A 14,245-nucleotide genomic window follows, 5' to 3' on the forward strand; every position below is an offset into this window, starting at 1 on the left:
AGTACTGGTAGATGAATTAAATAGTACCTCAATGGACAGAAAAGAAAGTCCAGCAGAAGACCCAGATATACATAGGAAATCTGTTATATGGTAAATATGACATTTCAACTAAGTGGGGGGAAATGTATTACTCAACATTTTTAGATAACTGAGTAACTCTCTAGAAAAACATACAGTTGTAGCTATACTTCAGAAATTTAAGAGCACAAAATGAAACCATAAAAGACCCAGAAAAAATTCTGGGAGAAGTATACAAAATAATATCAGGAGTGAGGAGTGCCTTTTCTGTGTAGGTTTCAAAATGTAGACATCATGACAATGATGGTTGCTTGGCCTAGGCTCTGAGGAGATGGCAGTGAATGGGTTCAAGGTATATTTCGGGGATGGAATCAGCAAGAGCAAGTGATCACTGAATGGGAGGAATGAGTGTGGTGAGGAAGAGGGGGAGAGTAGGAATATGTTAAGGATGCCTTAATGAGTTCCAAATTTACAGTCTTGAGGAATTCAGTGGGTAGTAGTGCTGCATATTGAGTTGGAGAAGAAGGGAGGAGGGAATGTTGCAGGGATAATAACAATTTCAGCTTTGGATTAAAACATTTTGTGTTTTAAAGAACACTATCAAAAATGTGAAAAGACAACACAGAGAGAAAATATTTGCAAATACTATCTCCGATAAGGGATTTGTATCTAGAATATATAAAGAATGCTTACAACTCAATAATAAAAAGACAAACCAATTAAAAATAGTCAAATAATTTAAATAGACATCTCTTCAAAGAAGATATATGAACAGAAAACAAGCACAATAAGAAAGATGCTTAACAGAATTGGTTATTAGGGAAATACAAATCAAAACAACGAGATACCACTTAAGAGCCACCAGGATAATAAAAAAAGGAGATAATAACAGTGTCAGCAAGAATGTGGAGAAATTAGAGCCCTCATACATTGCTAATGGGAATGTAAAATGGTGCCTGCACTTTGGAAAACAGTTTGGCAGTTTCTGAAATGTTAAACATAGAGCTGCCATATGAGCCCACAATTTCATTCCTCAGTATCTATCCAAGAGAAATGAAAACATATGGCTACACAAAGACTTATACACTAATGCTATGAACATAGCAGCATTATTCATAATAACCTAAAAGTAAAACAACTCAAATGTCTATCAACTGACAAAAGGATAAAATGTGATATATCCATACAAAAAAAATATTTGCAACAACAAATAAATGAAGTACTAATACAAGCTACAACAGGGATAATCCTCAAAAACATTATGCAAAGTGAAAGAAGTCAGTCTCAAAGCCCACATATTATATATAAAATGTCCAGAAGAGGCAAGTGTATAGAAACAGAAAGTAGATTAGTGATTGCCTAGGGCTGGAAGCGGGAGGAGAAATGGGGGAGAACAGGGAGCGACTGCGAATGGTTTCACGGTTTCCTTTTGGGGTAATGAAAATGTTTAAAATCAGGCAGGCTGGGCACGGTGGCTCATACCTGTAATCTCAGCACTTTGGGAGGTCGAGGCGGGCGAATCACTTGAGGTCAGGAGATCTAGACCATCCTGGCCAACATGGTGAAACCCCGTCTCTACTAACAATACAAAAACTAGCTGGGCGTGGTGGCACATGCCTGTGGTCCCAGCTACTCTGGAGGCAGAAGCATGAGAATCGCTTGAACCCGGTGGAGGTGGAGTTTGCAGTAAGCCGAGATGGCACTACTGCATTCCTGCCTGGGTGACACAGCGAGATTCTCTCTCCAAAAAAAAAAAAAAAAAAAAAGGCCGGGTGCGGTGGTTCACGCCTGTAATCCCAGCACTTTGGGAGGCCGAGATTGGCGGATCACGAGGTCAGGAGATTGAGACCATAACACGGTGAAACCCCGTCTCTACTAAAAACACAAAAAATTAGCCAGGCGTAGAGGCCGGCGTCTATAGTCCCAGCTACTCGGAAGGTTGAAGCCGGAGAATCGCTTGAACCCGGGAGGTGGAGGTTGCAGCAAGCCGAGATCGTGCCACTGCACTCCAGCCAGGGTTACAGAACGAGACTCCGAGACTCCATCTCAAAAATAAATAACTAAATAAAATCACATTATAGGGATGATTGCACAACTCGACAGATGTATTAAAAACTACTGCTTTGTACATTTTAAGCAGGTGAACTTTATGGTATGTAAGTTATATCTCAGTAGAACTCTTAAAAATCCAGCTTGGGATATATTAGTTTTCCTAAATATTCTTGAGTTCTCTTAACGCTGTTCTGCTGTCCTGGGAGTGAAGGGGTGTCTGAACAGGTTCTAGGGGATGTCAGAAACCTCAGCGTTCGAGAATGAAAGGTAGAAGAGGAGGACGGGGATAGATCGTTGTCAGAGCATTATTTTCTCCCTGTAGTTTCGCCCGGAGTAAGACTACACCTTCGTTCGTTTCCTAGCAACCAGTTTCCTACCCTGGCAATTCCTCAGGGCTCACTCTTTTTCGTCACTTCTGCTCGGCGACAGGAAGTGAGGTCAGACCGGCTGCTTTCCCGGGAGTTCGGCGTTTGCTGCGGCTGTAGCAGCTGAAGTATAGTGTTTTCCTGGGACTGGCGGTCTCCACTTCTCTCCCGGGTTCCATCTCCCCCCGCCCGGTGGTGAGGCCCTCGAGGAGGGCTCGGAAGGGTGTAGCGATCCGCGCTAGAGGAAGACGAGGCCCAGGAACGCATGGCCCCCAGGGCAGGTTAGGGGGCTGGAAGGGGCAAATCCCGGGGTACCTGTGGAAACTCTTTAGCGTGGCTTCTTCTCTCTGCCGAGACCCCTAGAGCTTTCCCAGTTCTCCTCCCAGGACCACCCGGGTTCCTGAAGAGCGGGACTTTTCTGCGCCCCTCCCCCAACAGCCCATCTCCTGCCTATGAAGAAAGACCCTTCGTAGAGATAGCTTCCCCGCTGCTGACGCGTTTTCCTGTCCCGTCCTCGAAGTAGTCCACTATGACCTCGTTGTGAAGCCTCTGAACGATTTTTGACACTTTCCCGAGGCCTAGGGTAAATGTTTATGTGTGCTTAAGGTCGTGTGTGTATATGTGTGGCATTTATTTCTTGCAAAACCTGAGTTAGCAAAACCCTGGGCTACGGTTAGCAAGTGCCTATTTTGGTCTACATTTCTTTAACATCTGTGGCAAGGTTTCTTGTTGCAGACCAGGGAAGTTTGCACCTTCTTTTAGCTGGGTGAGAGGGCACATTGGAATTAGGCAGGAAGTGTCCAGGAGTTAACTGAATTTTTAGATCTTAGTTTGACCATTTCAGGAATTCAGTGACCTATTTGTATTAGATGACTCCTAGTCAGTTTCACATTTTTCTTTTTTTCTTTTTTCTTTTGAGACGGACGGAGTCTCGCTCGGTCACCCAGGCTGGAGTGCAGTGGCGGGATCTCCACTCACTGCAACCTACGCGTCCTGGGTTCAAGCAATTCTCCTGCCTCAGCCTCACGAGTAGCTGGGATTACAGGCGCCCACTACCACACCCGGCTAATTTTTGTATTTTTAGTGGAGAGGGGGTTTAACCATGTTGGCCAGGCTTGTCTTGAACTCCTGATCTCGTGATCCGCCGGCCTTGATCTCCGGAAGTGCTGCGATTACATGCGTGAGCCACCGCGCCCGGCCAGTTTTAAGTTTTTAATGTGTCTGTGTCTTATTTCCAAGAAACTACAGGTTCTTGGACAAGAACTATGTCATAGAGTAATTTTGTGATTCTCATAGCCCCAAGCACAGCACGGAATACATAGTAAAGGCTCATTAATATTTTAAATTTAAATATCAGAAAATAACACATTCCAACATTTTTGGCTTAAAGTTGAAGAGACCTATCTAAATATAGTTCAGCTTCTGGAAATGGCGATGCACAATAGCAGGATCTTTTTAGGTAAAATAACAAGGTCTTCTTAGAGAAAATAACATGGTCTTTTTAGATAAATGTGTGTGAAATTTAGAGACTGCCGAGAAGGCTAGGTACAGTGCTCTTAGTGGAAGAGAAATATGCTGCATCCGTCTTTTCGGAAGAGACCAAGTAATGGAATAATGGTGTTTCACTGCTTCTTTGTTTCTTGTCTTTTTTCTTCATTTGTTTTTCTTTTATATAGGTATTGTATCCTAACCTTACCGACCCCAGAGGTGCTTGCCATTATGGGAAATCAGCTTGCTGGCATTGCTCCCTCCCAGATTCTTTCTGTAGAGAGTTATTTTTCAGATATTCATGACTTTGAGTATGATAAAAGCCTGGGGAGTACTCGGTTTTTTAAAGTTGCTCGAGCCAAGCACCGAGAAGGCCTGGTCGTTGTGAAGGTTTTTGCAATTCAGGATCCCACATTGCCTTTAACCAGCTATAAACAAGAGCTAGAGGAACTGAAAATCCGGCTTAATTCTGCACAGAACTGTCTGCCTTTCCAGAAAGCATCAGAAAAAGCATCTGAGAAAGCAGCTATGCTCTTTAGGCAGTATGTGCGAGACAATCTCTATGATCGCATCAGTACCCGTCCATTCTTGAATAACATTGAGAAGCGCTGGATTGCTTTCCAGATCCTGACAGCTGTGGACCAAGCACACAAATCTGGAGTTCGTCATGGAGACATCAAGACTGAGAATGTGATGGTCACCAGTTGGAATTGGGTTCTTCTAACTGATTTTGCCAGTTTTAAGCCCACTTATCTTCCAGAAGACAACCCGGCAGATTTCAATTATTTCTTTGACACATCACGGAGGCGAACTTGTTATATTGCTCCTGAACGTTTTGTTGATGGTGGGATGTTTGCCACTGAGTTAGAATATATGAGAGATCCTTCAACTCCGCTTGTAGACTTAAATAGCCATCAGAGAACAAGAGGAGAGTTGAAGAGAGCAATGGACATCTTTTCAGCAGGTATTTGAGTGGGTCACATTTGCTAAAGGAGCATGTGTTTATCTTTTAACTGTTAATCAGAAATGTAGCTTTTTTTAGTCACCAGATATTGAAAAGTTAATGTCTTGGTTTGTCCTCAGACACTATTTCAATTAGAGGCAGTATTCCTGCATTGGATATGTTTAAGTGCCTAGGAAATGCAAACAGCAGTTTATTTACACAAACAGATAAACATATTTGCTTGCCTACTTTTATTGTATGTGTCAGGCCCTGTCCTAAGTGCTAGGGACATTGATGGATAATATATTTTCATAATGCTTCCATTTTAAAGTGACCATGGATATTGCAAAAGGACATTTCAATGCAGTGTTGTTTACTGTGGTGGTAATAAGCATTGGGTGCTACTATATGAACACATAGATACTTAAATTAGTCCTCATGGTGGTGATGAGTCAAGAGGTGGGATCAAGCAAGGCCTCTTTAATAGAAAGATGATATTTACATTGAAATCTGAAAGTTGATTGGGAGTTAACTTTCGTAGAGTAGTTTGTTTCAGACAGAGAATGTTGCCTACACAAAAGCTTAAAAACCAGAACATGATGCACTGATGTGTTTTCTGGAACACAGAATGTGAATTAAGTAAGGCCCAAACTCAGGCCAGATCAGAAACGGTCTGGCCTGACTGTAGCATGGAGAGTGAATTTTGCAGGGAAGCTACACAGAAGACAGGAAAACAAGTTAGGAGAAAACTGCCACAGTCCAGGTAAGATGATTGTGACTGGCTTAAGGTTGTGGCAGAGTTGGAAGGAGTGGAGAGAAGTGGTAATGCTTAAGAGATTATTAGTAGATAGAATTGTTAGGACTCTGTCATTGGAAGATGAAGTCACAGGAACTTCGGCCCGCCCACCAAACTGAGTGGGTGGTAATGCTGGTCCCTGAGACAAGGAGACACAGGAGGAGGAACAGGTAAGATTGGGAAGATGATGAGGTCTGTTTTAGATATGTTAAGTTTGAGATTTCTGCCAAGGATTCAGGAGAAGATGTACAACATATATTTGGTTATATTTTTATTTATTTTTAATTTATTATTATGTTTTAGAGATAGGATCTCACATTGTTGCCTAGGCTGGAGCGCAGTGGTGCAGTCGTAGCTCACTTCAGCCTTCAACTCCAAAGATCCTCTTGCCTCAGTTTTCTGCGTGTAGCCAGGACTACAGGCGCACACCACCACACCCAGTTGATATTTTTTAAAACATTTTTGGTAGAGACTGTATTTTACTATGTTGCCCAGAATGTTCCTGAATGCCTGAGCTCAAGCTGTCATCCCACCTCAACCTTCCAAAGTGTTGCGATTACAGGGATGAACTACCACACCTAGCCCAGCAATTGGTTATAAATTTTTGGGCATAGAAATCTGGGATAGAGACGGAGATTTGGGAGTTATCAGGAAATAGGTAGAAATTGTAGCTAGGAAAAGTTGTACAGAAGTGATTCTTAAGCTTTTTTGGACTCCCTTAAAAAATGTAATGAAATTAGCGGACTCCTTCCCTGGAAAAATGTACCATGCATTCATTCCTATATATTATTTCACATACACAGACCACATGAAGCTGAGCTATGGATTCCAGATTATTTAAGAATTTATGGGATAGAGAGGAAGGAGAAGTGTGTTGAGGGTGGTACTCTGAGGGACTTTGAAAGAAATCTGGCATCAGTGCCATTTTTGGTAAATTTTGTGATAGTTTGGCTTAATTTTTTTCTCGCTTGTGGGTTTTATTGCCATTGCTTTTGGTGTTTTAGTCATGAAGTCCTTGTCCGTGCCTATGTCCTGAATGGTACTGCCTAGGTTTTCTTCTAGGGTTTTTGTGGTTTTAGGTCTAGCATTTAAGTCTTTAATCCATCTTGAATTAATTTTTGTATAAGGTGTAAGGAAGGGATCCAGTTTCAGCTTTCCACATATGGCTAGCCAGTTTTCCCAGCACCATTAACTAAATAGGGAATCCTTTCCCCATTTCTTGTTTTTGTCAGGTTTGTCAAAGACCAGGTGGTTGTAGATGTGTGGTATTGTTTCTGAGGACTCTGTTCTGTTCCATTGATCTATATCTCTGTTTTGGTACCAGTACCATGCTGTTTTGGTTACCATGCTGCCTTGTAGCATAGTTTGAAGTCAGGTAGCATGATGCCTCCAGCTTGGTTCTTTTGGCTTAGGATTGTCTTGGCAATGTGGGCTCTTTTTTGGTTCCAGATGAAGTTTAAAGTAGATTTTTCCGATTCTGTGAAGAAAGTCATTGGTAGTTTGATGGGGATGGCATTGAATCTGTAAATTACCTTGGGCAGTATGGCCATTTTTCACGCTACTGATTCTTCGTATCCATAAGAATGGAATGTTCTTCCATTTGTTTGTGTCCTCTTTTATTTCATTGAGCAGAGGTTTGTAGTTCTTGAAGCGTTCCTTCACATCCCTTGTAAGTTGGATTCCTAGGTATTTTATTCTCTTTGAAGCAATTGTGAATGGGAGTTCACTCATGATTTGGCTCTCTGTTTGTCTGTTATTGGTGTATAGGAATGCTTGTGATTTTTGCACATTGATTTTGTATCCTGAGACTTTGCTAAAGTTGCTTATCAGCTTAAGGAGATTTTGGGCTGAGATGATGGGATTTTCTAAATATACAATCATGTCATCTGCCAACAGGGACAATTTGACTTCCTCTTTTCCTAATTGAATAGCCTTTATTTCTTTCTCCTGCCTGATTGCCCTGGCCAGAACTTCCAACACTATGTTGAATAGGAGTGGTGAGAGAGGGCATCCCTGTCTTGTGGCAGTTTTCAAAGGGAATGCTTCCAGTTTTTGCCCATTGAGTATGATATTGGCTGTGGGTCTGTCCTAAATAACTCTTATTATTTTGAGATACGTCCCATCAATACCTAGTTTATTGAGAGTTTTTAGCATGAAGGGCTGTTGAATTTTGTTGAAGGCCTTTTCTGCATCTATTGAGATAATCATGTGGTTTTTGTTTTTGGTTCTGTTTATATGATGGATTATGTTTGTTGATTTGCATATGTTGAACCAGCCTTGCATCCAGGGATGAAGCCAACTTGATCGTGGTGGATAAGCTTTTCGATGTGCTGCTCGATTCGGTTTGCCATTATTTTATTAAGGATTTTTGCATCGATGTTCATCAGGGATATTGGTCTAAAATTCTCTTTTTTTGTTGTGTCTCTGCCAGGCTTTGGTATCAGGATGATGCTGGCCTCATAAAATGAGTTAGGGAGGATTCCTCTTTTCCTATTGATTGGAATAGTTTCAGAAGAAATGATACCAGCTCCTCTTTGTACCTCCGGTAGAATTCGGCTGTGAATCCCTCTGGTCCTGGACGTTTTTTGGTTGGTAGGCTATTAATTATTGCCTCAATTTCAGAGACTGTTATTGGTCTATTCAGGGATTCAACTTCTTCCTGGTTTAGTCTTAGGAGGGTGTATGTGTCCAGGAATTTATGCATTTCTTCTAGGTTTTTTAGTTTACTTTCATAGAGGTGTTTATAGTATCCTCTGATGGTATTTTGTATTTCTGTGGGATCGGTGGTGATATCCCCTTTGCCATTTTTTATTGCGTCTTGATTCTTCTCTCTTTTCTTCTTTGCTAGTGTTGCTAGCAGTCTTATCAATTTTGTTGATCTTTTCAAAAAACCAGCTCCTGGATTCATTGATTTTTTTGAAAGTTTTTTGTGTGTCTATCTCCTTCAGTTTTGCTCTGATCTTAGTTATTTCTGGACTTCTGCTAGTATTTGAATGTGTTTGCTCTTGCTTCTCTAGTTCTTTTAATTGTGATGTTAGGGTGTCAATTTTAGATCTTTCCTGCTTTCTCTTGTGGGCATTTAGAGTTATAAATTTCTCTCTACACACTGCTTTAAATGTGTCCCAGAGATTCTGGTATGTTGTGTCTTTGTTCTGATTGGTTTCAAAGAACATCTTTATTTCTGCCTTCATTTCCTTATGTACCCAGTAGTCATTCAGGAGCAGGTTGTTCAGTTTCCATGTAGTTGAGCGGTTTTGAGTGAGTTTCTTAATCCTGAGTTCTAGTTTGATTGCACTGTGGTCTGAAAGACAGTTTGTTATCATTTCTGTTCTTTTGCTGAGGAGTGCTTTACTTCCAACTACGTGATCAATTTTGAAATAAGTGCGATGTGCTGAGAAGAATGTATATTCTGTTGATTTGGGGTGGAGATTTCTGTAGATGTCTGTTAGGTCTGCTTGGTGCAGAACTGAGTTCAAGTCCTGGATATACTTGTTAACTTTCTGTCTTGTTGATCTGTCTAATGTTGACAGTGGGGTGTTAAAGTCTCCCATTATTATTATGTGGGAGTCTAAGTCTCTTTGTAGGTCTCTGAGGTCTTGCTTTATGAATCTGGGTGCTCCTGTATTGGGTGCATATATATTTGGGATAGTTAGCTTTTCTTGTTGAATTGATCCCTAATAGCCCTCTTTGTCTCTTTTGATCTTTGTTGGTTTAAAGTCTGTTTTATGAGAGACTAGGATTATAACCCCTGCTTTTTTTTGTTTTCCATTTGCTTGGTGGATCTTCCTCCATCCCTTTATTTTGAGCCTATGTGTGTCTCTGCACGTGAGATGGGTCTCCTGAATACAGCACACTGATGGGTCTTGACTCTATTCAATTTGCCAGTCTGTGTCTTTTAATTGGAGCATTGAGTCCATTTACATTTAAGGTTAATATTGTTATGTGTGAATTTGATCCTGTCATTATGATGTTAGCTGGTTATCTTGCTTGTTAGTTGATGCAGTTTCTTCCTAGCATTGATGGTCTTTATGATTTGACATGTTTTTGCAGTGGGTGGTAGTGATTGTTCCTTTCCATGTTTAGTGCTTCCTTCAGGAGCTCTTGTAAGGCAGGCCTGGTGGTGACAAAGTCTGTCAGCATTTGTTTGTCTGTCAAGGATTTTATTTCTCCTTCACTTATGAAGCTTAGTTTGGCTGGATATGAAATTCTGGGTTGAAATTCTTTTCTTTAAGAATGTTGAATATTGGCCCCCACTCTCTTCTGGTTGTAGAGTTTCTGCCAAGAGATCCGCTGTTAGTCTGATATGCTTCCCTTTATGGGTAACCTGACCTTTCTCTCTGGCTGCCCTTAACATTTTTTCCTTCATTTCAACTTTGGTGAATCTGACAATTACGTGTCTTGGAGTTGCCTTTCTTGAGGAGTATCTTTGTGGAGTTCTTTGTGTTTCCTGAATTTGAATGTTGGCCTGCCTTGCTAGGTTGGGGAAGTTCTCTTGGATAATATCCTGAAGAGTGTTTTCCACCTTGGTTCCATTCTCCCCGTCACTTTCAGGTACACCTATCAGACGCAGATTTGGTCTTTTCACATAGTCCCATATTTCTTGGAGGCTTTGTTCGTTTCTTTTTACTCTTTTTCTCTAAACTTCTCTTCTTGCTTCACTTCATTCATTTGATTTTCAATCACTGATACCCTTTCTTCCTCTTGATCAAATTGGCTACTGAAGCTTATGCATGCATCACGTAGTTCTCGTGTCATGGTTTTCAGCTCCATTAGGTCATTTAAGGTCTTCCATACACTGTTTATTCTAGTTAGCCATTCGTCTAATCTTTTTTCAAGGTTTTTAGCTTCTTTGCGATGGCTTCGAACATCCTCCTTTAGCTCGGAGAAGTTTGTTATTACGGATCGTCTGAAGCCTTCTTCTCTCAGCTTGTCAACGTCATTCTCCGTCCAGCTTTGTTCCATTGCTGGAGAGGAGCTGCATTCCTTTGGAGGAGAAGAGGCACTCTGATTTTTAGAATTTTCAGCTTTTCTGCTCTGTTTTGTCCCCATCTTTGTGGTTTTACCTACCTTTGGTTTTTGATAATGGTGACATACAGGTGGGGTTTTGGTGTGGATGTCTTTTTCTGTTTGTTAGTTTTCCTTCTAACAGTCAGGACCCTCAGCTGCAGGTCTGTTAGAGTTTGCTGGAGGTCTACTCCAGGCCCTGTTTGCCTAGGTATCACCAGCGGAGGCTGCAGAACAGCAGATGTTGCTACCTAATCCTTCCTCTGGAAGCTTCGTCTCAGAGGGGCACCTGGCTGTATGAGGTGTCAGTCGGCCCCCACTGCGAGGTGTCTGCAAATTAGGCTACTTGGGGGTCAGGGACCCACTTGAGGCAGTCTGTCCGTTCTCAGATCTCAAACTCCATGCTGGGAGAACCACTACTCTCTTCAAAGCTGTCTTAGAAGGACATTTAAGTCTGCAGAAGTTTCTGCTGCCTTTTGTTCAGCTATGCCCTGCCCCTCTAGTGGTGGAGTCTACAGAGGCAGGCAGGCCTCCTGGAGCTACGGTGGGCTCCACCCAGTTTGAGCTTCCCAGCCACTTTGTTTACTTACTCAAGCCTCAGCAATGGCAGACGCCCCTCCCCCAGCCTCGCTGCGGCCTTGCAGTTCCATATCAGACTGCTGTGCTAGCAGTGAGCAAGGCTCCATGGGCGTGGGACCCTCTGAGCCAGGCGTGGGATACAATCTCCTGGTGTGCTGTTTGCTAAGACCTTTGGAAAAGGGCAGTATTAGGGTGGGAGTGTCCCGATTTTCCAGGTACTGTCTGTCACAGCTTCCCTTGGCTAGGAAAGGAAATTCCCCAACCCCTTGTGCTTCCCGGATGAGGCAGTGCCCCACCCTGCTTTGGCTCATGCTCTGTGGGCTGCACCCACTCTCTGACAAGCCCCAGTGAAATGAACCCAGTACCTCAGTTGGAAATGCAGAAATCACCCGTCTTCTGCGTTGTTCATGCTGGGAGCTGTAGAATGGAGCTGTTCCTATTCGGCCATCTTGGAACCTTCCCCTGCCTTCAGTGTTTTGTAAAATGAGGTATAGTCTGTTATAAAACACAATATAGTTAATGCCTATGGTAATTTTAACATTGATACAGTAATTACACTTCTTATTCTAATTTTGTATTTGACCCAATCATATCTCTTACAGCATTTTGCCTGCTTCAGGGCAGGACCTTGTTTAGGGTCAGATATTACATTTAGTTGTCATATCCTTTTAGCCTCCTTTAATATTTCTACAGCCTTTTTTTCTTTTTGTTATTATCACATTGCCATTTTTTGAAGAATGCCTCCCCCCACTTAATTTTTCAAAATCATTTTTATACTTGTTAGTTTGAATTATTGTAGAATCAAAGGAAGTTGCAAGAATAGTGAGGTATCCTTCACTCAGCTTCCCCCAATGATGACATGTTATGACTGTCGTACCATATCAGAATCAGTTGACATAGGTACATTACTGTTAATTAGAGTATAGACCTTATTCCGTTTTCACCAGCTTTTACATGCATTCTGTATGTCACCCGCTCCTTTGTTTTTTGATAGGATGTTTCTCATTTTGAGTTTGTCTAATGTTTCCTCATGATTAGATTTAGGTTATAACTTAGTAGGAATACTGCATAGATGATGATGGGTTTTCACAGGGTCACATCTTGAAACAAATGATGGTTGTTTGTGATGTTAATTTTAATCATCTGGTCAAAATCTTCCCAAATTTCTCCCCTCTGTAGTTTTCTATTTTTTTAATCCCTTGCAACTAATAAGCAACCTATGGGAAGAAATTTTAAGATGTGCAAATATGCCTGGTGTGGTGGCTCACACTTGTAATCCCAGCCTCCCACACTTGGGAGGCTGAACTGGGCAGATTCTTGAGCCTGGGAGTTCAAGACCAGCCTGGACAATATGGTAAAACCCTGTCTCTAAAAAAAAATGCAAAAAACTTGTTGGGCGTGGTGGTGCATGCCTATAGTCTCAGCTACCCGGGAGGCTGAGGTGGGAGGATTACCTGAGCCCGGGAGGTCCAGGCCACAGTGAACTGTGATCACACCACTGCACTCCGGGCTGGGTGACAGAGTGAGACCTTGTATCAAAAAACAAACAAAAAAAGATGTGCAAATATCCTGCCCATCACTACAATTTATCCCTTGGCATTTGGCATCCATTGATGATTCTTGCCTGTTCGAATTTTTACTATGATGGTTGCAAAAATGATTCTTCCACTGAAACACTTCCTCCACATTCAACAGTAGTACCTCAACATTCTGCTAGACTCAAGGATCCTCTCTTTCGCCCCATTTATTTATTTATTAGTATAGACATTAATTCTTAATTTTTTCAATCGTTTGTATTTATTACCTTAATTATATTGGTGCATCAGTTGTCTCAGATTTGGCCAGTGGTAGAAGGAGCCTTCTCAGGCTGATTCCCATGTCCTTGTGGCAGTCCTCATTATTATTGTAATTTTTTTTAAGCATTTCTTTACTTTTTGGTATAAGATATTGTACCTACCGTGCCCTAGTGCTCAAACAAGCCATTAAGGAATCCTAATTCTTTTAGTATGTAGTGAATGATATTAGAAGCCTCTGTCTAGTGCTCGTTAGATTGTCTTTGACACTTGGCTCTTACAGCTGACAGCGCCAGGCGGTATATGTAGTATGCGTGTGTTGTACTCTGCTTTCGTTGGGTGGAGTGTTCTGTTGGTATCTGTTAGATCCAGTTGGTGTTTTTCTCTACTGTTTTTTCCCCATAGCACCAACTTCTAGATTCTATTTTATGTGCCTATGTTCCTCAACTTACAATGGAGTTACATCCCAATAAACTGATGAGAAATTGAAAATATAAGTAGAAAATGCATTTAATACACCTAACCTATTGAACTTCCCAGCTTACCCTACCTTAAACGTGCTCAGAAACTTACTTACATTAGCTGGTTAATTTTAATTGTATTTTTTGGGTCCTCTGTTTCCTTGTTGCTTATGGTGTTTTTAATAGCTGCTTTTCAAAGTCCTTTATTCTAAAATGTGACACTATACAAAGAGAAATTAACAAATTTATTGAGTGTTTATTATGTGTTAGGAACTTAGTTGCTGGAGATTTTTCAATGAATAAAGTAGAAAAATCCCTTCCTCATGTAAATTGTATTCTAATAGGCATATAGATAAAAAGAAACACAGACTGTCCTGATTTTGCAGTGGTTCAGATTATGATTGTTTGATTTTACCAAAATCAAAAGTGCAAAAGTGATACACATTCAGTTGAAATGTATTTGGAGCACCCATACAATCATGCTGTTTTTCACTTTCAGTTCAATATTAATAAATTATGTGAGAGAAATATCTCACAACTTTATTGTGAAATAGCCTTTGAGTTAGATGTGTTTGCCCACATGTAGGCTAATGTAAGTGTTCTGAGCATGTTTAAGGTAGGCTAAGCTGGAGAATTCAGCAGGTTACATGTATTAAATCCATTTATTTTTCTTTTCTTTTTCTTTTTTTTTTTGGAGACAGAGTCTGGCTCTGTTGCCCAGACTGGAGTGCAGTGGCCCAATCTCT

The 14,245-nt window shown here is 41.3% G+C and overlaps 1 protein-coding gene across 1 annotated transcript in view; it reads left to right on the forward strand.

Moving 5' to 3' along the window:
- Window positions 1-2,481: 2,481 nt before the first annotated feature.
- Window positions 2,482-14,245, forward strand: part of PIK3R4 (phosphoinositide-3-kinase regulatory subunit 4) — a 72,617-nt gene continuing 60,853 nt past the window's right edge. Inside the window, exons 1-2 of the mRNA XM_025376804.1 lie at window positions 2,482-3,018; window positions 4,112-4,887. Coding sequence (XP_025232589.1) covers window positions 4,155-4,887 — 733 coding nt within the window. The 5' untranslated portion in view covers window positions 2,482-3,018; window positions 4,112-4,154. The remainder of the gene's footprint in view (window positions 3,019-4,111; window positions 4,888-14,245) is intronic.

This window comes from Theropithecus gelada, chromosome 2 (assembly GCF_003255815.1).
Source record: "Theropithecus gelada isolate Dixy chromosome 2, Tgel_1.0, whole genome shotgun sequence".
Taxonomy (NCBI): Eukaryota; Metazoa; Chordata; class Mammalia; order Primates; family Cercopithecidae; genus Theropithecus; species Theropithecus gelada.